At 41.1% G+C, this 23719-nt stretch overlaps 1 protein-coding gene across 1 annotated transcript; it reads right to left on the reverse strand.

Moving 5' to 3' along the window:
* Positions 1-893: 893 nt before the first annotated feature.
* srpk1b (SRSF protein kinase 1b) lies at positions 894-22058 on the reverse strand. The gene is made up of 16 exons (XM_061069032.1): positions 21994-22058; positions 21277-21331; positions 9139-9266; positions 8729-8837; positions 8523-8610; positions 8339-8426; positions 7225-7331; positions 6865-7030; positions 5737-5762; positions 5409-5637; positions 4826-5275; positions 4064-4158; positions 3800-3907; positions 3133-3202; positions 2781-2873; positions 894-2397 (listed from the first exon to the last, which is right to left on the reverse strand). Exons 1-16 carry the CDS (start codon positions 22004-22006, stop codon positions 2213-2215), a joined length of 2010 nt encoding a protein of 669 aa, XP_060925015.1. The 5' UTR covers positions 22007-22058; the 3' UTR covers positions 894-2212.
* Positions 22059-23719: the final 1661 nt, after the last annotated feature.

Consider the following 23719-nt stretch of genomic DNA (forward strand, 5'->3'; position numbering starts at 1 on the left):
CATGGAGGTCTGAATAAACGGAGTTCATTCGGAACATTATTTTATTAAGGTTAAGTCTATACAAAACAAGAGGTCTGTTTTGTAGACCTGTTTCTAATATTGTTAGGTCAAAAATGTATATTGATTCCTGCTCATTAAGTCAGTCAGTTTGTCGTAAGACGTCATATTTTAAATGCATAAGGTCATTGTGTGAACTGATGATTTCACTTTATCTTTTCTCTCCACTACAGATAATGCATAGACGCAGAGACCACCGATGAGACAGAATCTGCTGACTCAGGGGATTCAAGTGTTCAAAGTCTTAATGTAAAAAATCTAAATGTGTCAGTTTTGTTCTCAACAGTTTGTCAACAGACATTTAACATCATGGTCAGTCACTGGCCTCCTTTCGCTCCAGCCTCACAGCTTTACATTATGTATATGGATTTTTAAGGTAAAAATATTTCACATATTCAATGTGCGAATATGTAAATAGAGGTTCCAGTTATAAATATAAAAGGTTCTCCACACTATTGAATGAATTCTCGAATGTGGTGGCTTTTCTGAGAAGTTATTTGAAATGTGAGAATGAATATGCTAATTGTTATTTATAACCATTAATCTTCTGAACGTGTGTAATTTTTCAATGATTTATCAAACATCCCATATTTTGATGGGACACGTTTCCAAAACATGTTTCAACACATTAAAATAAACTTTTTTATTGCTTAATTTTGTTGTCTTCTCTCCCAGGCAATAACCTGGTAATTATGATGGTGCTGAAAATTTAAATAAACTGATATTATATAACTGAATCTGAGATGTTTTCACAAATCTATTTGATATAAAATGAAATCACTGAATGCAATCCTCTTTCAATACAGTGGCGATGCATGAGGCAAAAGCAGTGCAGCTAGATCTTGAAAAATGTTTATTCTTATTACCTACAGAAAAAATTGACAACAAAATGAAGGGGGGAGACATGGAAGGGAGAGATTTTGTAGAAAAATAAGAAAAATGGGTCCGAAGCCTCATTACAGCATCAATATTAAGTACAATCGTATTTTCCAATTCATCACCTCCATGTGCAGCGGAGACAGTGGAAGCTTAACTTTTGTATGGCTGGAAATCACCTGGACATTCTTCTAAAAAGTATCTAAAAAAAAAAAAATGCTTTACCATTGTAGCTTCTGCCGTCAATAGTCACTGCTGAGAACCTCCTCCAGAAAACACCGTACAAAGCTAACAGTGTGAGTAGGGAGAGATTAAAGGCCGACTCTTTGGTACACTGTTCACACAGGATGAGGATTCACATGGACTGTCACTGGTAATATGGGTTATGGTGTATGAAGCAACTATCGAGAAGTAAAAAACGATCCAGGTATGAAACAGCATCCAGTGTACCGTCTTTTGTTCATGCATGTGGAAAAAAAGGAATCGCATTATATTGTACCAGGGTGAAACAAAGCTGAGTTGAAAAAGAATATCTATAACAAGTCCTACGATACGCAGTGTGATCTATGGATGAGACGTATGTAACGTACGCTTCCTACTCCGGTGCTGCTGTCTGTATACAAATGTATAAAAGGTTCTTGAGGTCTAAGCTATTTTACCAGTGCGGAGAGGGTTACTAGTTGCTCTACATGCCTGTTTGCACTATGCAGTTATTAATTCTGAGCACTTTGCACACAGATGACAGTCAAAAGCATAAAAGTTGGCACGGCTAACGTGATGACTGGCAAACAAAGATGGGTCTCACGGGTCAGAATGACAAAAGCATGTGGCTTTCATGGCGATCTTTGTTTCTGTTATTGTAGACAAGTGCAAATTTCTTTTAAAATCCAACAGAATTCAGTATCTATAGCTAAAAGTACAGAGAGTAATGTGCTGCAGAGAAAGAGCTGGAGTTAGAAGCAAAAAAAAAAGAAGAAGCAAAGTCAATGAGTCCCCTGCAGCAAGTAAAAGAAAAAAAGACCCAGAAATATAGGGAGAGGCCCTCAAGTTCCTTCTATAACCAGTGTAATCCATAACAGGACAAAGACTAGGCAGCAGTCTTCTTTTAACTGTTAAGATAATTTCAAATGTGTGTAGGGAGCCTCGGAGATCCAGGACAGGAGGACGCAGGCGTGATGCAGGCTCTCGCAGACACTAGTGTGGATTTTTCAAGCCCAGAAACTTTAAGCCTAATGCATCCCCATCACAATCGGTGGGCGGTCGCGTGCACAAGGGGCGTCTAGGATGAAAGCCATGGGTGGGAGAGGCACTGGGCCGCTGTGGCTCTCCTTTCAGACACCAGGTCCAGCATGGGCAGGAGGAAGGTGCTGAACGAGTGCGCCTCGTCCTTCGTCCACTCGTACTTTTCTACCAAGACGTCCATCAAACCCCACGGCTTCAGCTTGGTAATGTGACGCAGGTCACCTGGGTGGAAATAATCAAGTACAAAAAGGTATTATATAATATACAAAATAATGGTTTGTGTAATAGTGTTTTTGGTTGAAATAAATTAACTGGATTATGAATAATTTGATAAAAGTTCTGCACTCCAACCAAGCAGATGGCCGTTCCCTTAAGACATCAGGTGTTCAGGTGCATCAGGTGTTCAGGTGCAATATGATGTGCTTTACAAGCTTGACAATAAAACAGCTGAAAACATGATGTCAGGGATCTCTCTTGTTATAATTTCTGTTCATAATAAACAGCAGTGGAACCAAATCAGACCGTGGTGGAGCACCACAGTCCAGGTAATTAATGGAAAAAACTAGCTCCAGCAGGCAGCTGGGGGCAGGGGCGGGTGTGTTTACCTTTCTTGGTGAAGAACTCCTTGGAGTATTTTCCTGCCAAGATCAGTTTCCGGGGAACTTTACCGAGCAGCTCGATGATCAGGGCTATGTGATCTACGGGGATGCAGAGAAACACGCACACGATGAAACACCAAGGTAAACAAGTATTCTACTGAACTAGATTTTCATGGGCTGAAATCTGTTTGAATAAAACAATACTTCTTAGAATGAGTAGAAGACAAAGCAATTAGATACAATTTCACGGTTTATATTTCCTCAAATTAATCTTGCATTCACACTTTCTTTAGCCTGTATGTCAACACTGATATCTTGGGTTTTGAGTGAGAGACGTCTCAGGGAAACAAACACTAACCTTCATCTCTAGAGTAGTCTTCTCCTGAGTGGGGCTCAAACAGATAATCTCCAGTGGCAAGTTCAAAAGCCTAAGGACAAATCACACAAAGGCATTATAAGTTAAAAAAAATTAGAGTAACGGATTTAAATAAATACAAAGACATAAAATCTCTTGGTTATTTTTTTCTTCTTTGTTGTGTGCGATTCATTCTGAGGGTGAGCAACATCTGATCTTCACTGACAATAGCTTCTCTTTTCTCAGCGTATTTCTCTCCAGTAATTGTGTGCATCTCTTTTAAAGACATGTTTTCCACCTTCTGATCAACCATCAGTTTCTAATGAAGAGAGATGACCAAACTCAACATGTTCTGGGGGAATGTAAAGCTTCCTTGTGGAGTTTTTGACCATTGATGACGCTGTAGAGAAACGTCTTCATGATTTGTTGCATTAAGTGTTTATATGGGCACATGGAGCAACCTGCATGATACAGACACTGGATAGTGCAACCCTGGAGCACAGTAATAGTGTTGGAATTGGAAACAGGTCAAAATAACATAATACAACCATATTTGATTATGATAACAATCCACAGACTGAACTTTACCACTTCCTGGTACATTCAGTGCTTATGCCATCTTCCTTTATATTTCTACAGGAGTGTTAAATGAGTGTGTGTCTTGTCTTACCATGCAGGCTGTGCTCCAGATGTCAGCTGGCGTGCTATAGCCGGCTCCCATCAGCACCTCAAGAGAGCGATACTGCCTCGTCTGGATGTCGTCTGTGAAATGTTTGTTCTGTGAGAACGAGAGAGAAATGTTTGGACACAGAATAAAAAATAAAGATGGTGTTTTGACACTTATACAGTCAGCAACGGGAATCTTCACGATAAACAAACATTTCAAGAGCGCTTTAGTCTGAAATAAAAAGTTATAATGTATATTTGTACTTACCACCCAGCAGGCGTTCCCAAGGTCAGCGATCTTAACCTGCACCTTGTCGGCATTGATGGGCTCCAGGGGGTTAACTAGCATACTGCCTGATGCTCCTGTTAAAGAGGGGAGAGGGGATGGAGAGTTAGCAATAATAACCCCAAAAAATGTAAACACATGGAAGAAGCCGACAGACTGAATCTGTCTGAACCAGGACCGGTGCACTGCACCTGAAAACTGGAAATAAAAAATGATTCCCACCTCTGTCAGAGAGGATGCTGCTACAGCAGATTTGAGGGTTAAAGAACCAGCATGACACTCATTAGAGTGCATACCTCCATCAAGGCCCAAATAATAATCCACTTGATGTCAATCCAGCTACATCCAAATGTAAACACTCAAACAAATATCAGTTGCCTAAATATGCCAGATTTCTTTTCTCAAATCAAGATCCAGGAATTATTCCCTCCTAGAAATTCAACAGGTCTCTGAATTATTTTACAATGACTGAAAATAAATTCTGTCCAATACAAGTTTGCCTATCTCATGTAGCCTATAATATAATAACATTAAATATCTAATATATGTTATTACCCAACAATCAACACAATTTACTACAAACTGATTCATAACATTATCACTAGTTAGGATTTTAGGTTAAATGTCAGGGTTGAGTGAGTAGATACATTTATAAAAAAACATAAAAAAATTAATTATAGTTTACATAATCAATTTAAATTGCCAATATACATATATGTATATGTCAAACACTTTTTAACTAACCATTCTGACTGTTCTCGTCTTCTTCCCTTTTTTTCTCCCCTTGAGTGTCCATTTCTTCCTCCCTCTTCTCCACTTTCTCTCCTGTCTTTATCTCTATAGTGACAGAGTCTGGGCTGAGGGAGGCGGGGACCTGCTGCAGGTCTGTGTTTTGTTCCGGGTCCTCAGGTGAACCGTTGCAGGTCTGATGCTCTTCTTTGTTGCTTAATATGTCGTTGGCCTCTGTGTCGTTTTCTGCTTGGTTTGCATTCTGTTGGTCCTCTTTCTCCTCTGTTGACTGCTCAGTCTCATGAACCTGGCTCTCCGGGCTGGCCTCGCTCTCCGGTTTGGAGGCGACGCCGTTGAAGTTCACGTCCATCTTGTTCACGTCCATCTTGTTCTCCTCCTCGGCCAAACCCTGTTTTTGTTCGTTTCCTTCTGACGTCTGTTGGGGCTGCTTGTCGGGAGACGTGTCTGTGGCAAAAATTAACTTAGTTTAATTCATATCACTACAGATCAGATTTTTCAAACCATATATTCAATAACAACATTTGAACTAATAGAAGTTATCCACTGTCTGAATGGGAAACGGGATCTGGTCGTTCACCTGTGACGACGTGGTTAGTGATGTCTTGCAGCGTGGTAGACGTGGACAAGGTGGCCAAGGAAGTCGTATCCTCTGTGGTTTCTGTCGTCGTCTCTTCGTCGTCTTCGTCGTCACAGACTTCAAATGTATCTCCTCCCTCCATCTCCTGGATCCTTTTCTCCAGCAGCTCTGCCTGCTTCTTTTGCTTCTTCTTCATTTTCTTCTTTTTGTTCTTTGACATTTTGGCCATCTGGGCGAAGACGACAACAGAGTGAGTTTGTAGAACGACTTGATTTACAATATTTACAAAGTGTCACACTGGAGAATTTGGTTTAAAAACGTAACTCACTGGTTTGGGTGGTGGGGCTGTACTCACTGTGGGAAACAGGAAAATAAGAGGATTACAGTGGTGAACGACATACGTGTCGCCTCTCTATAATTAGTATTCTGTTCGGGTGGCTGTGTTGATTCACACCAAGCTGTTCTAATAGATTATCTCTGCAGCAGCACACAGCTAGAGTCACACACTCCTCTGAGCAAGCTGGTAAGTTCCATAAGCAATCCAGTCGTGACTCATACTGTCAAACAGCTAAGTGCTCCTCTTTTATTAGAAACACACACGTGCCTTAAAGGGATAGTTCACCCAGCAATGAAAATTCACTCATTATATACTCATCACTATGCAGGTGCAGGTGAAGTGTTTGAGCACACAACACAATGTAGGAGTCCCAGGGGTAAACTTTTTAAGACAATTCTAGTCAATGGTGAGTCTTTCTTTAGACGTAATAACACAGAAAAAACAAAACATGCTTCCATACTGCTTGTGTGGTGTCTGAAAGCCCCAATATTCATAATCCACTCAAAACGACCTCATTCACATCGTGTTTTAAGCCTAAGAGTCGTTTGGAGTCGTATACAGCTGTCGGGGCTTGCAGTCACTTGGATGACGCCACACGAGCAGTATGGAGGCATGTGTTATTTTTTATATCACGTTTGAATTAGTGGTCACGATTGACTTAAATTGTATTGATAAGGCTGCTACAAAGTTTACCCCTGAGACTCCAGAAGTGGTTTGTGGATTCAAACATCCATCCATCTGGTGCAGACTATCTACTGGTGAGTAGATAAGAGTGAATTTTTCCTTTTTGGGTGAACTATCCCATGAAAGTCACAACCCTCACATTTCTGTATGATGCAAGTAACACACACGTGCACACAGTGGTGGAAAAGCATCTTACTGTTACTACACAGTTGTTTTATCTTGTCCAATCTAGAATTGATTAAATCAAATGACACGTATAAATAGTATCAGTCAAATCAAAACAATACTTATTACCATAACATTTCTACTAAACCACTAAAAGGCAACAGACCTGCTGAGAAATCTAAACAGCATACGTCTCTTCTGTCAGCCACATGCCGATAAAACCTCTAAAAGTTGCTTAGTGAGGAGCTGAGGAAAAAGAAAAGTGGTGACCTGCAGAACCCGAGGGAGGTGCGGCGCCGCTCTTCTGCCACTGTGTAGCTTCAGCAGCCATTTTCTTGATGTAGGGCTCGTTGACCGTCAGCAGGATGTTCTCTGGTTTGATGTCCGTGTGGATGATCTTACACTTGGTGTGGAGGTAGTCTAAACCCTGCAGAACCTGCGGTGCAGCAGAGATGCATAATCAGTGTACAGCAATCTTTCATGTGTCTCCTGCTATGGTAAAAAATTGAAAATTAAGCTGTTCAAAAGATTCGGTACTAGAAAAGGAAAAAGGGTATCGGATCATCTCATACATAGACCCAGCAGTTTTCTGATTTGGTCAGTAAACTTGTTTGTGTTGCTGTGCAGTACCTGTTGAATGATGCTTTTGACACAGGGCTGTGGCAGGCCTTGATAATTTGATTTGATGATCCACTTCAGAAGGTGATATCCCAGCACCTCAAATACCATGCACACATCTGAGGTCACACACAGTCAAGGACTATTCAAATAAATAAATCGGATAATGCCCAAACAAAAACATTACATTTTTTCCTGACCAAGAGCCAAAATTATTAATTTGCAGGAAAGCTGATTTAAGTGCAGTTTGGTACTGGAGACACAGATATGTACATTTCCTAGCAGCCAAACCTGACACGGTTAAGTCTAGTTGATAAAAAATGATTAACTAAGCTCATTAATTTTCTATAGACACAAGTCATTGCTGATACCATTTCCAGGTTCATGCTTTGACTCTCAAGCCCTATCAAGATATTCCATGCCTGTGGACATACTTTCAACGGAGAGCAAAGTGTAACACCACAGTGAAGTAGCCCAATGTCACATGAACATCTGTGAACCATGATCAGTGGCGGTAAGTTTGAATTTGGAGAATGTAATGACTGACACTGTAATTGTATCTTGTCAACACTGTTTGTTATCAAACCCAATCCTTCTTCTGGAACTCTTCCTGAGACAAGTCCATATTTGAACATGATGCAGACAAATGCGGCTTTTCATGCACAAAAACAATAATTATAATAATTTATGTGCAGCCTGAGATGATGCAGTCATTTCCTTGTAATGTTCAACACTAAAGTAGTTATTTGGCCTGGAATTAAACCACATCACGCATCCCAGACGTCAAACTGAGACAGCAACAAGAGAAAATGGAACGCCACCAAGAAATTTAATTGTGGTTGTTGCAATGTTCCCTTCCTTCGCAGAATGTCAGCACCACAAACAGCCTGAAAGCAGCTTCAAACTTGTTTTTTACATATTTTTGAAAACTGTCAAATGTATTTTGGTTCAGTTTATATGAAAGATATTACTTTAAAACCTGCAAGCTCCATCATTTAGACTAGGATTAGTCTGTTTAAATGTGGGAAAAATGTTGTACATATAATAGATATTCATTGTGGATTTCTGTATTTTGCCAACACACAAACTGTTAGCTGTTGCCAAGTTTGATTCTCAAAGAGGATACGGGACCCATTTATGCCGGAAATTTTGAAGTCATCTAGAAGCTGCACCACTTTATCTCTGTTGGGGTCGTTGGCATCCGTGTTCCTTACCTGACAACACACACAAAAAAAAAATGGTATTTTGAATAAAACTTGAATATGAGCCAGAGTGGAAATGTACGTATGGTGATGGCTGTGTGCTATTACAGATTTGAGCAGCTTGATCTCATCCAGAGCGGTCTCTGTGTAATGCTCAGCACTTTTTACAACCTTCATGGCCACATAACGCTTCTCCCTGAAAAACACACAAAATGCATTCAGTCATTTTTATCATCACAACACAGTCACTGGCAGTATTACCAGCCCTATTGACACATATATCCTTAAAACTCTAATGTGAGGAGCCGACTTACTGGATGTCCGCGGCCAGCCACACAGTGGAGAAGTGGCCCCAGCCCAGCTTACGGATCACATGGTATCTCCCGTTGAAGAGATCTCCGATTTTCACATGGTGATATCCACCTATCCACAGACAGACAGACGAGCAGTTTGTACGCATCCAGATCATTTCAAACAATGTTGTTTTTTTAATATATGAACCTGGGCTACAAGAGGCTTTAATTCAAGAACTATTATCAAACATGTTAATTTGCACAGAGATGTTTTGCAAAAAACAGTATTAAAATCATCTGAGATCGTCTGTGTATTATCACTAAATTCATGCTGATACAAATTAGGATAAACTATATGTTTCATGCCAGTGCCCTAATAACATAATATTCAACTGTCTATGAAGAGTGAAGCAGTATGGGAGACGTCCTACCCCTGCAGTAGTCATTGGGGTCCTCCTGCTCGTCGTCATCAGAGCCCAGGATCTCCTCATCCTGCTCTGGGAGGGGAGAGTCTCCCTGACCCGGCTGAGAGCCGCCACCACGACCATGAGGCTCTGGTCTGAAGAGAAACAGAGAGCGGGATGGTAAGAGAGAGATTTTTTTTTTTTTTTTTTTAAATGGCAGAGACCCTAAAAGAAATGTACGGACCTGAGACTCAATTTCGAAAATGTGGTTTCTATAATGGCTCATTCCACAGGCAAGACACTTGAGCAAAGAGCGGTACAGTGTGCTTTAATCCAGAGGAACGTTCAACATTTTGTTTTTGTCTGTACTAGTGCAATGCCCATTCTAGACCTCCCTGTTTGGAATGGGCTGTGTACTTGGCCTGTGGTGATGCTGGTTGCGGGTTTCTATCTGAAACTGTCAAACCGACCTGCAGCAGTAGAGCTGCGGCAAGTGAAGACCTGCTGCTAGACTCAGTCCATGGAAACCTGAAGCTGAGCCACTGCTGCTGCATGAAGAGCTTTTAACTGGTTTAGTGGTTGTAAAGCTCGACATGAACTAGAACCCTGAACTGGAGAATCAGTGGTTTCTGTTCACTTACGCTGATTAGTCCCAGCTGCCGCTGCTACACAGCACTGGTCACCTGTATATTCAATGTTTATTAATGTTGAACTCATTGTGTCCAAATTGCACCAAATTTGACCCTGCAGTTCCTTGGTCCCTTAGTGTGAAGGCAATGAGCTGAATGGTTCTGGAGACGAACACAGATTTCTGCAATTGTTGGATAGTCTTGTGGAAAATATGGACTTTAAGTACTGCAGGTGTACAGGCTGACACAAAAAAAACCCACAGGAGAACAAAAGTGGATCAGATCGGCCAAGTGGCCTGATTAGAAGAGCTGCTGCAGAGCGGAGCCATTTCTACCTCCTCTTCTCTCCAAACAGAAAATCCATAGTTAAGAAACAATATAAAAACACAGTATCGGATTTATTTTTCTACATTTACACTTCAACTCAGCTTTTTCTACTTTAAAGTATCATTATCAATCAGAAATTAAAGTTAACTTTGAATCTGCATTGTCAATTAGATAGACGTTAGGTAAAAGTACCTATGGCTGGTTACAAAGAGAAGGGTGCAGCTAGGGCTGGGCGATATGGGAAAAAATGTTATCACGATATGTTTTTCCATATTGATCGATCTCGATTCTTAACACGATATGTAGTTTTTGATCAGTTTCCTGAAGCCGTCCCTCTCCACTGTGCTCAGGGGCATCATATCTGTAGCTAAGCAATAAGTTATAGGGCTCGTTATATTTTTCCCCCGCTTCGATTGTTTTCATATGGGGCAATGGCTGCAAAACACGACTGGATGGACTGTTGTTTTGCTAACATAGCATCGCTAACGTTAGCGATGCTAACAGGAGACGTAGTGGTCTTGCCTGTCTCTTTGTTTGGTGTCGTGCAAACTTGAGCCCACAGAGTCTAACTCTCTGTGTAATCACTGGGATGGTGCCGTCTCAGGTGATTGAAAAGGTTTGTGGTGTTTCCCGTCCTGGCTGGTACCGACCGCCGGCATATTTTGCAGACCGGCTTCCTCTGCTCCTCGTCCTTTTAGCCGTATCCAAACCACGTCCACACAACTGACGTCGCGTTACGCTTTTTTTCGAAAATGTCTTCGGTTCCGGGTGATGTAGGGATGTCGCTCTCACATTCGGCATTATTTTCGCTGTCCCCGACTTCAGTTTCACTCATTTTTTCTCCTTTTTCTAACTTTGTTCTCTCTCTCGCAACTGCAGCAGCTCTCACAATGGGAAGGGGGCGTGTCGTGTCCTAACTGCAGCCGGCAGCCGGCAGACTCCGACACTGTTGTTGCGCTTACTTTTGCCACGTGAGATCGAATACATGTCACGAGGAGATAATCGAAATCGATCTAAATTTTATTGCGATCCCGAATCGGGATCGAAAAATCGCCCAGCCCTAGGTGCAGCAACATGTTTTACTTCAAAGTTCGAACCCTCATACTGATGCTGGAGCACCAGCACAAAACACAGCATCAAAACAGTGGGACTCCTTCCACTAAGATATTATTTCATTAAATAGTAATAGTATTGTTGAATAACTGATGTTGATTCCACAGTGCTTAAAAGAGCAGGTTGTGTTTGAATCTGAACATGACAGAATAAATTATTAAAAGTAGTCCTCTGGCTGCTCCTATAGGGACAGCTCATTGGAAGGTAACAAGAGAAAAGGTATGTTTCCATGAAAACCCCTCACACAGGATTTAAGCTGGAAACTTAACAAGTGAAACAAGCCGCTCTGCACCGGTGAAGGTGCAGCTCATCACTACAACCACCACAGAGAGCACCCCCAGGTGCTGTCCATGGTGCTGAAAGAAGAGACGGCACTGTCACTGTCTCTGACCAGCTCCACGCCACACAGTGACAAACACACATAACCAGAATATGACATTGATGCCCAGTGGCAGACTGCTCACATCAGGAGCACCAGGACATTTCCCAGTGGCTTGGTGGTCTATTTGAGCTGCCTTAAACTGATTACTTGACCAACTATAATATACAGTTTTTCCGCTACGTTGTACCTATTGCCACCGCTGCTTCAGGGTCATGGCAGACACGCATCACAGACCCGGTATCCTTGTACTTTGCTGTATTACCCTGCCCCATGTGATCCCTCATCACTCCCCCGCTGACCTGTGCTCAATTTACACGTTATCAATGCACACCATTCGCTAAAAAATTTAGGAGACATATTTAAACAAATTCAAAAAAAGGTCCAACATTTTGCATGCAGTTCTCCTGCTACACACAAAGCCCCATTTATCCATGAACCTAAATATGAATTCAGCAGGTTTTTTATAAAAAATCAGTTCAGCATGTAAGTGATTAGAAAAGTCTGACAATATCAAAACATTCTGATGTAGATTTCAAAAGAAAAAGCCCTTGGTAATATCATATATTCACTGTTTTGGTTGTGTCAACAGAGAAGGAGCATCTTATGGCACTTGGCAATAATGACCTTATTGAAAAGATGGCAGAGCGCAGTGAGTTACTTAGCCGTTCACTTGTTTACTAGTCTGGTGCTTTGCGATAAAATGGTGGCCTGGAAAGGAGTCAAACTCCTCGTCTGAATTGTTGTCCCAGGATGCCCCTGGTGACACCTCTCAACTCATCAGACACAGAAACTAGCCAGTGTCCCCTGAAGGCCAAAAAGTTGATTGCACCGTCATTAAGCCCACACACAGACACACCACATGAGAAAAAATGTTGGTATTTCTTCTCCTCAGTGCGCAAGTTACTTGATGTTACAGAATTCTACTTGTCTGTTCTCATTACTGACAGGATAGATCCGTCATAATAACATTAACATGCTATTACCAATGAACGACAAATGTTGCTAGTTTAATTTGCTTGTTTGATTTGTGCCATGGAGCATGTCATGATAATGTTTGCATTGTCTTTCTAATAAAAACCGACAATTTTTCAAATATCTTGCTTTGCTGAAAACTAAATTCCTTTTCACAAATTTCTATTAATCACACAACAAAACCAAAACTGGCCAAATGTCTGTTCAGCGCGTTGTTTTGTGGTGTTGTCTTCACATCAACACTAAAAGCAGTTTATAATCTAAATCAAGGCTAATTAAAACACAAAATCCAGACAGATAAGTTAATGCATCATTTCTGTTCGTACAGAGTTCTTTACCAACCAAACATCACAAGTTCTCAAAATGGGCTAGTGTATTACCGCAGACAGCTGATCATGCTTCACTGTGGAGTTAAGCAAGGTAGCATCCAAACAGCCTCCAGCAAGAAATCCTGCACAGCAGACAGATGTTACCCTCAGCAACACCACCGTCTTTCCTTGCATCCCAACATGCCTTAGACAAACACACTCTGGTCGTGCCTACAGCAGTCCTGCGTGCTTCGCATTTGGACGTGGTGTTTCAGCTTGGCCACTGATGTCAAACAGAGAAACACTGGTGATGGTGTCGTGAGGGATTTGGACCTAATTAAAGCAAGTCATATTATCTCCTAAGCTATAAGAAGGCCTAAGCAGCCGACTTTGCCAGATAACCTCTTAAGGAAACAGTTTACAGAGAAATATCAGTGATACTCTAACTATTATTTGTTGGTGAAGACAAATCAAAAACTGACACATTGGTTTGGACACTTTGTTGTGATCTGCTTGCAAACAACAACAAAGTCATAAGGATTAGCATGCCGTGCTAATCAGTTCATTGGCTTAAGACTGAGCAGAGGGACCACTTTAGTTGCATCTTAGCAAAAACCATGCTTACAAAGCTGTGTCATATTTAGCCGCCTGCTAATCTCAGCTGTTAGTTACTGTTCTATGTGGATAAATCGCATTACAGTATTGATCTGAGGTCAGAAGTGCAGAGATTAACAAATTAAGAAGGCCATTTTCTTCTGTGACAATGAGTTTTCAAATTATCAAAAAGTTTCATGTTTCTCAGAGTCAGACTGATACAGGACTTTTGATGCAGAGACCACTATCAACGTTTGATGGAAAATATTGCAACGTCTGTTTGAATATCTGCCAATGTGCGTCACAATCCACAGATACACCTGTCTGGTTCCTGTGTGGGGGGAATCCTCCTCTCAAAAGGTTTCATGTTTCTCAGAGTCAGACTGATACAGGACTTTTGATGCAGAGACCACTATCAACGTTTGATGGAAAATACTGCAACGTCTGTTTGAATATCTGCCAATGTGCGTCACAATCCACAGATACATCTGTCTGGTTCCTGTGTGGGAGGAATCCTCCTCTGAGAAGAGAGGCTGAAACAAAACGATTTTGATTGTTCATTCTGTGATGAGGTTGCTAGATTTCCACTCATCTGCTGTGAGGATTTTCTCTCCCTTCTTAAAAAGAAAAAATGTGTTGCTGGAGTGGGCATGCTAAAAAATGCTCTACAACAACACAGGAGCAGGTTGTAGAGCTCTTGTTTTAGGTTTTAAAAACGTGTCTTCAATGTTATCATTACTTACAGTATTAAGATCATTAAAGATGAATGTGCTGCCTCCAGTCTCAGTCTAAATTTGGACACTGACAGTGGCTCAAATAATGTTAGCACTTTCTTGCAAGATCTTTGTCAGCCCACTAAGTCTTCACTTTGTGAAGGAGAAGAAGTAACACTACATGTGTTTGTTTTCTTGGCTGCATACACAGTGATCCGATCTAGCAGTACCTGGGTCAATCTCCTCTTGTCCGCATACTAAGTAATACAAAATTGCCAATTTCCCTCACTGAACATGCTCAAGCTTTAGAGTAACAGCAACTACAATGAACAATAAAGCTGCTTTCAGACAGGCATTGACCGCCGAACATCCTCCGACATTTTCCAGAGGGGCTGTATGAGTGAACGATAATGTCAGAGTGAGAGCCTCCAGACCTACTGCAGACTTTATTCATCCAGCCCTAAGTTCTGCAGTGAATCTGCCGTATGAGCATTTCCATGTATTAATTCTATTTGGCAAACATCCATGTTCATTTATGCATTCTTATCATTGCATTTAAAGTTTGGGCTCCTTTACGTTGAACCTGCATTAATGACAACATATGGCTTCCATGGCTTCACGAGTGAGATGGTGATGGAGATATACAGTACCAGTCTAATATATGAAAGAGACTGTTCTAACTAGAACAAAATGTACAGTTTTCAAAAAAATATTTTGGTAACCTGAATAATACTAAATGTATTTTACTTCCTGAAATCACAAAACAGTTCTTTATGATTAAGAATGAAATGTCTAGTATATGTCATTACAATCCCTGTGATGATAGGTTGAAAACTAACATGTGCCTCTTCGATCCCAGGAGAAGGACTCGATCTAAATATTGTTGCCGGAATAAACACAATGTTGACGGAGTGGAGAGCAGCAAACCAGATAGAGAGACAGAATGGTGGAAGATGGAGGGACAAATGTCTACATGGAAGAAAAGAGGCAATATATAGGGAAATGCTAAGCAAATGTGCATGACATTAAAAGTGACTTTAAAACCAACATGAGCCTTACTACATTTAAAACCAAAACACAAAGGATGATGGAACATTTCAAGATCGTGTGGACAAGTTTTTTCTCTCCACTGCAGCACAAGGCAGTTCTATGTCCTCAGATGAGAACATGGACACTGATCAGGATACTTCAAGGACTTTTGGTACACTCAAGACACCTAGACATACCTCACAATAACCTGCAACTGTGTCACACCTGCTCCCAAACACACACACACATTGCTCTTACCTGCAAGATGCACGGATACCCATGGGATGTGATGCGGGGAAGGACAGGAAAGGAGAGTGTGCAGGTATTGGAAAAACACTCACTCCATCCGCAATGATAAAAAAAGATGGATGAGAGAACGAAAGCAGGGAGAGGGATGGAAAGTGAAACGTGGAGAAGGAGAAAGCGATCAGAGTTGATAAACAAAATGAAGAGATTATAGAGGTAGGTGGAGGCGGAGAGGAGAGGAAAAGAGGGGGGTGTGCACAGAGAGGAAGAAAACGAAGAGGAGGAAGACACGGCTGTAGTCCTGAAGCGCAGGGAACCGCTGCACAAGCACCGATTCCCTCACTCACTTTTTCTCTCACACTCTCACTCCCTCCCTCACCCTCTCTTTGACCGAGAACTCTCCTTGGCTGTCGTCAGCCTCTGGCCCAGCCCCCTTCACCAACAGCTGGGACGTGATTGGGTGACGCAACCCTGCACTGCATTGCAGGTGAGGGACGACATCAGCACCCCTCTCCTCCCCCCGTCTGACCAAAACAACACTGTTCCCTCTTTCCCTTCCTCGTCTGTCCATCATCATCACCAACAATACCACCTCCCTCCTACACGCCTGCCATTCCATCAGTGCTTCACTCATCAGTTTATTTTTTGCAGTGAAACAGCACTGCTACTGAGAATGTGTGTGCACTCATTATTTTCATGTCGCAATTTCGTACCCTGCTCAAAACGATCAAGATTAATTATTAATGATGTCAAGCATGAATCAAAACCTACTGAAACTCTGAAAAACAAGACCTCAGTTAACAAGCGTGTCCCAGACGTGGGTTGTTCTTCAATCTGTACTCGATCTCTGTCTGACAAATGAAGTAGCACATTGGATTAGCTTTAGGTAAAAAGGAAAAAAAAAACACCAGGGTCTTCTCTACTGAATCACTCTGATGTCATTCATAGATTCATTTATACAATGATTTGTTAATCAAAATATTAATTTCCCCTCAGAACTTAATAATTTGGCCTTTAAACACAAGGAAAGAGTTTTTCATCTCTGGCAGGGACTTGGGAGTTAACCTGATTTCATTTAGTTATCAGTGATTGTCATTTAATCCTTTTTTAATTGATCATATTACTTGTACTTCAATAACACAGAACTTAATTTTCAAATGATAAATAATGCCATTTGTTTTTGTGTTTAAGTTGAGAGTTGTTTGTTTTCCAATCTGACTATTTGTTAGTCATTACATGATTAATATGATGTGTCCGTGTGATGTTTGATGGTCAGAATGTTCATTCATCCAACATTTTTAGCAAGCCTTGCAAATTATGGTGTGGATATCTGAGACGGCACATTAGAAACATCTATAAAAAAATTAATCAATGTGTTGCAGTCACAGTAAAAGAAAACATAGGCGCAACAGATGAAATTATTGATGGCAAATTTCTAATTTATGAGGGTCAGGGTTCTGGTGTTGTACATTTCTGCTAAATTTCAAAGCTTCTTGAAAAAAACAGTAGACCCATTGAGATTGTTTTTAGTGAAATCTCTGCCCTACTGTGACAAGTTCAAATGTCTGCTGTGTAAATGGCCTATAAATCCCTTATGTCTACATTTATGCACTTTATGAATAAGTGCCATTTTATCTGTTTAGTTATCAAAACCTAACTGGAAAAGTTGTAACCAAACAATTTTTATCTGTACTGATTTGATCTTAATTGATTTTACGTACTTGCGCTACAACCTGGAGCACTTTTATTCATGGCTCACGCAGATATGTTAAGGAACTGTATGTATGAATACTATGCAACAACAGTGATCATCAGCGCACCTCTTAATGTTGAACTAGCACATTTACGATCATTGTGTCCAACAGAAAACCCCAGAACAGAAATAGCGAAGCAGCATAAAAACAAAATGGATTTTGGTTTTAGGGTAAAACCTCCACAGCTGTATTATTTACAAGTTGTGTGTATTTGCCACATTTAAAGAGAGGATTAATGAACAATTAACCCACATGAAGTATTTACTAACCAACCTGCTGGTTTCTGTGACAGCACTTCAAAATCTCTATTCTCCTTACACCAGTTTACAACCGGATACGGTTTTATTCTGAACAGATCCGAGTCAAAGATGAAAACGTATAAACATATCTAGGGGTTGTTTGCTGGATTATAAAATAAAAAGTAAGATCTTTTGTTATGTATTAAAGAGCAGACATTTTTCATGGCAGACGTTTACACTGCATTGCAAGAGAAGCAGTTAAATAAATAACCCAAATTACAACTTAATTTGATTTAAATGGGCCTGTTTCAGTATTTAAATAAAAAAGGGCCCATTCTAGGGTAAAGAAAATAATAATTTGTATAATTTAGATGATTAGACACTAGTGGAAAAAAAAACACTGAGTATTTTATATTCAATTTCTGCCAATAGATCCCTTTCACCTAAATCACCAAAGTCCAAAAATAACTCCATTGCCAAACTTTAGCATCGTCCCTGATTTGAGTTGACAAAACTGGACATTTACACCTTCAAAGGCCTTTTTAATTAGCTGATACTTAAACGGTCTTGTACACAAGGAGCTTGATGAATGGCTGATCTAAGTGAAGGCCTGGGCCACATTTCCCTTCAGGCCACTTTACGTCTCGATCACTCCTGCTGACATTACAGTGTCAGTGTCTCCTGGTTTGTTTCCACACCTCCAGCCCTATCTGATCTAAATGGTAAAATGAACGGGGACACAGAAGAAGACAGGAGCTCTTGGGGATGGAGTGCAGCCAAAACTTTACATCATCCCCTCCCTACAAATAAAATCAATGCAAAGTGAGCAGCAGACTCAGCCAACAGTACTAGGTAACTGTACCAAGGGTGCAAGGCACACATAGTGTTGATGAATGTGCTGCATGGATTTCTCTTATGTTACCAACACCTGCTTAAAGCACACGTCCTAATGTGTTGCTCATGATCTATGCACATGTTAGATAATAGCATTAACATGTTCAATTAATGGTGTTCTCTTTCACGGGGCTGTAATATATAGCTTTGTATAGGGAGAGCTGTATCTTTCATGTACAAAGTAGGCCCCCTGAGCAGAGATTGCATGACTTATACAATAGAGAAAGACGCATTCACAAAGAGGACACTACAGCTTTGTGTACTACAGCACCAGTAAAGCCACTACAGGTTTTCCTTAGTTCATTAAATCATATCTTTCTGCACAAAAAGCTGAAGCCCTGACATATTCATCGCCTGAAGCAACCTGCCTCCTCTTCACAATCAACACACACATATTTACGTAATTCTGCCACTGATGTGTTGGGAAAAAGAGAAAACGGCAAGAGAGAGAGATAGAAGGACAAAGAGCTGCACATGATAAAAGATTTGATGGGTTATATAATGAACCGCAGCTACGACTGAGAGAAGAGGAGGAGATGTGAGCAAAAAAATACAAAAGAGCAGTGGTGCTGGAAAATACTCTGCAACACTGGCTACTCCTCTTCAGCCTCCTAGGTGCACACTGAGTCCTAACATTACATCTGAGGCACAGAAAGTTACACAAACAACTAGTTTCGTGTTTGAAGTGATGCAAAAATATGTGATGCAGTGAATGCAGGAATAAAACAGGGTGGGCTATGAACTATTTTAAAAGCTGGCAGCCAAAACCCGAGAGGGACATCATCATACACGTACTTTCTTGCTTGTACACAGGCAAACCAAAAGCACACATGCAGGCAGTCAGGTACACACAGTACAGTCAGCATCTGCTTCTTAATCAAGTATGAATCAAGCAATCAATAAGTCAGCCATGCTCTGTGTAAACTGGCCGACACCCATCACCACAAGTCCAACAAGCAGAGCAGACCACATGACTCTGAAATCTCTTAATCGTTATCAAACATACGCAGGTGGAGTGCTGCACTACTCACTTGCATGTGAGGCCGCTGGCTAGCTTCACCACGGCGATATTGATGGAGAAGATCCAGTCCAGGAGCCACATGACCCAGAGTCCACTAACTAACTAACTTAACTAACTCAGCAAAGGCAAGTGGCACGTAAAGAGCGTCTCTACGGCTGCTGGGACCTGCTCTCCTCTCCTGTGGCTCTTCAACTGAGCAGAGGCTACGGCATGCTCTCTCAGCACAGCAGCCACAACCAAGTGACTGACACAAGAGAGTGGGAGGGAGAGTGTGTGATGGGTGGAAGGGCAAGAGAGGGGGGAGAGAGAGTGAGAGGGGCAGAGAGAGAGAGAGTTGGGGAGTTGAGTTACGCTTGGATGCTCGCCACTCGCTTGATGGTTACAGACAGAAATGATGCATTCTCGACTGAAAGCTGCTGCACTGCACCACTGTCACTGCTGGTGAACGTGAATAATGATTAAAAATAGGGAGTTAGGTTATTGAAGTTCGGCCGGATGATCAGCAGGGTAGGCAGCTTGGGCAGCGGCTGAGTGACCCACAGTTTAATGAATCATGACTTTTTCAAGATTTCCTCAGTATCACAGTAATCGGGAGTGAACTGTGTGCACATCCATGCGTAAACTGCAAAACAGAACTAATAGCTACATCAGCATATTTTAAATGTTGCCATTTCAAAATGTAATAAATTGAAGGTTCCCAAGTTGCAGTCCACAGCATATCTCACTGAATCAAACAGCCACATATTTATACGGTAAAATGAATATTTAAATAGCACTGTTCTTGTCTTTTTCACTAATCAAAGCACTTTACAGAACAAGTCACATTCCCTCATTCACACACATTCATACAGCGCAACTATACACTGCACTTTTTCACCATTCACACATCGCCTGCACAGCCAACAGGGGGCCATCTAGGGGCTGAGTATCTTCACTTCAGACTACAGGGGCCAGGGATCGAACCAGCAACCGTCTGGATATTGAACGAGCCCCACTGCACCCCACAAGAGACAATAACATAATATACATACACACACACACTTGATTATGATGATTATCTACCAAAAAGAAGTAAGAACAGTGGTGATAAACCAATTCATATTAATTTAAAATATATACTTTCTACGCTACTGGAGGTGGGAATGTCACAATTAAATGTTCATGGAACAGGCATGGTGTCTAGACTTGAGACCGAATTATTATTATTATTATTATTTCTATTTGATGAGTTGACTTAAGATGAATTTGTAACTCTACACTGATCAGCCACAACATTAAAATAATGTGTATTTTTGAAGCCATGAAACAACATGACAAATAAATCAGTTTGAATCACATTACTGATGGTTCAGAATTAAACAAGTTACTGATATTAATGTTGTGGCTAATCCGTGTATTTAGATATATATTGTTTAATGAATTCTCCCTACATTTACATAAATATCCACTCATGTCAACTAGAGAGACTCATAATGAACTACTTAAATAATGTAAAATCAAGCACTTAAAACTACTTGAGCCCATTATATCCCAGTGGGAGACAGGACTCCCTTTTAACTTATGTTTAAGTTATAGATCAGGGCAATGTTCATGATCAATAATCAGCGCAATATAATTTTGATCAATAGCAACACAACAGAGGTTCAGTATTGATTGTGTATGCATTGTATAGTTTGACCTCAGATTTGTAAAAGGTTTTGCTGCTTATTCAGTGATGGTAATTCTCTGCTCGTAAAGAAGAGTTTAAATCCACAAATTTCCCTCAGGTGAAAATGTCAGCCTTTAAATTTAAGCGAAATAACAATAATTAGCGTGACACTTATTGTTAGCCCATCCGTTTGCTTTCTTCATCCCGATGAGAAGAAACATCTGGACTGATGATATCATTACCCTCTGCTTTGTGTTTCGGGAGAAAATAGAGAAAGTTAAGTATCTTCATCTTACTTCTTTCCAGGCTTCCTGGGCTTTGTCCTCTTCTTCCTCGCCTGCATCGCGAGCACTGCAAAGCACAGAGAGAACAGTGAGAACCGGAGAGAGGCGAAGCTCCCACCTCACATGTGGGTTCCTATGGTTCCACTCCGGGCTCCGGGGGGGGCGGCTTGTTGTTTTCAGGACTATTTCCTTGTTTTGGGAGAAGAGGAGCCGGGGAGCCTCCGGGCTGCAGGTGTTACACAAACAAACACGCAGTTCCAGCTCTCATTAGCATCTCTCAGCGGCTAGCGCTAGCAGGTAGCTGGAGTCATTAGCCTCGGCGCTGCGTTACCTCAAATAAGAGGCTTTTTTATAGCCCTTAGCACCTCCGGTAACTAAAGTGGTATTCACAGAGAACAGTACGTAGTTTCATGTTCCTAACACAGGTCCCCGGTGAAGCCTGAGGTGGTTCTACGGACTGTGTGGGTCACTTTCTACTCTGGATGTAGGAATTTGGCGCAGACTTGTCCGCGGACAGATGCTAGTGACGGCTACAGCTAGCTCCCTGTTCCCAGCCACAGACACACGGAGCGGAGCGCATGGTCCACTGTGGGTTTCCACCGGCCGACCCGACCCCGGTGTCACGGCCGAGACGACCCCGCGTCGACCGGAGGAACGTCCCGACGAAACCAGTGTGTGATGGAGGAGCTGTGTGGGGAACGCGTCGGGCTTTAGAGTTAGCAACGTTACCTTTTCTCTCCATGCTGGTTACCAGTCAGAGCACAAGCCGCCTTCACGGACCGTCGGGAAATATGGCAACTCTAAAATGCGCGAACACCACCAGAGAGAGGCATGGCCAGTAGGGGGCGGGGCGTGCAGAGAACCAGTTTAATCAGCTGTCACACGTTGTAACATGCGATGGAATCTTTAAGATGGTAAATTCAACTTACTTTTGCACAATAGTATTGTAGTATTCCTTATGTTGTTAGTAGCTTCAGAACTTAGAGATGTTTCGGTCATCCTAGAAGTTTCTCTGTACTTGTGATTTGCTGCCACCCAGAGATCTTACAGTATAATACTCATCATCATCATTGGAATCATAATAATAACAAGACATAAAGGTTCCTTTGACCTTTGACCTCTGTCACTGCAGGAGTGGAGTTGTTTGTTAACGGCTCAGCATCAAAGGAATTATGGTTCATGTATGTCAGCGATACAGAACATCGTGTTTTAATGGTGTGTAATCAAATTTTGAGCCACGCCACGGTCACACCGTGTCACGAAAAATCGATCTTTGAGTTAGTTTGTATCTCCATCTTGTTGTGATGACACTCATCTCAATTTGAAGTTGATCTGATGTAAGCCCTGGTGCAAGTACCTCAAAGTAAAAATGTGGAATATGGCCAATATGGCCACTAAATGCAAAAAAGCAGGCTTCCTGTTGCTTGTTTCCAATTGCACCTATAGCCTTTTTTGTTTGTGTGAACACGTTCCAGGGGTCTCAGGGGGCACCATTGAGCCACGCCCATTGAAAATTCCTCCAGAATACGTACATTTTCACCATTTTTTAATTTTCTGCAAATTTTGGTAAGAATTTGAGCATGTTAAAGCCCTCAAAAAGCCAATTCATTTGCCTGAATAATAATTATAATCTTTAAAATATCAATAGGGCCTCACTTTATGTCATTGCCTGTCAGTGCTCCGGTCTTAATTATAAACGTCAACACACATCCATCAATTTTAACATTCTAAGACAATATTTATAACATTGATCCACAACCTCCATCAACAGACCTTTACAATATGATCACAATATAGCCTCCAACAATCTTCCTACAATATGTTCTTTATCTGCTTGTGTCTCGTCTCAGCACAGTCTTTTATCGAGTGCATAACTGCGCTCTGGTGTTAACACAGGAGGAGTAAAGTTGTGTGAGCAGCTGAACATAGAACTGAAAGTAAAAGCATTCTTTTGCAATAAATATTGCTTTTGATGTTCGTTCAGGGATTTAAGAATTTGTAGCAGAACCTAAGAAGGTGAAATCCAAAAGACACAGATATTCAATTTGAAATAATATGGAACCATTGGTTTTATTTTTTGCCATTTTCCCCAAATTTAGCCACCAATGAAAAGAACATTGTAATTGTCAAGGTTTTATTGTGGATCAGTCAACCACCTTTTTTTTTCAGCATCACTTTAACATTGAGGTGTTCTTTGATCATTTTGGTTTTCATTTACTAATAAGCATGACAGTGAGATTCCTTTGACGTTTTATAAATCTTATTTTAAAAAGATATTTATACTTATTTTAAAATCATTTGCAGATAGTGGCTTGTTGAGTACATTTGTATTTTTCTTTTATAAATCTTGATTGTTCTGTATTGAAAATTAACCAAGCACACACCCTCAAATATTGTGCTCAACAATTCTGAGGTGTACTTTTCTTGAGTATTTCCATTTTCTGCTTCAGATATT

The sequence above is a fragment of the Limanda limanda genome, chromosome 4 (genome assembly GCF_963576545.1).
Source record: "Limanda limanda chromosome 4, fLimLim1.1, whole genome shotgun sequence".
NCBI classification, from domain to species: Eukaryota; Metazoa; Chordata; class Actinopteri; order Pleuronectiformes; family Pleuronectidae; genus Limanda; species Limanda limanda.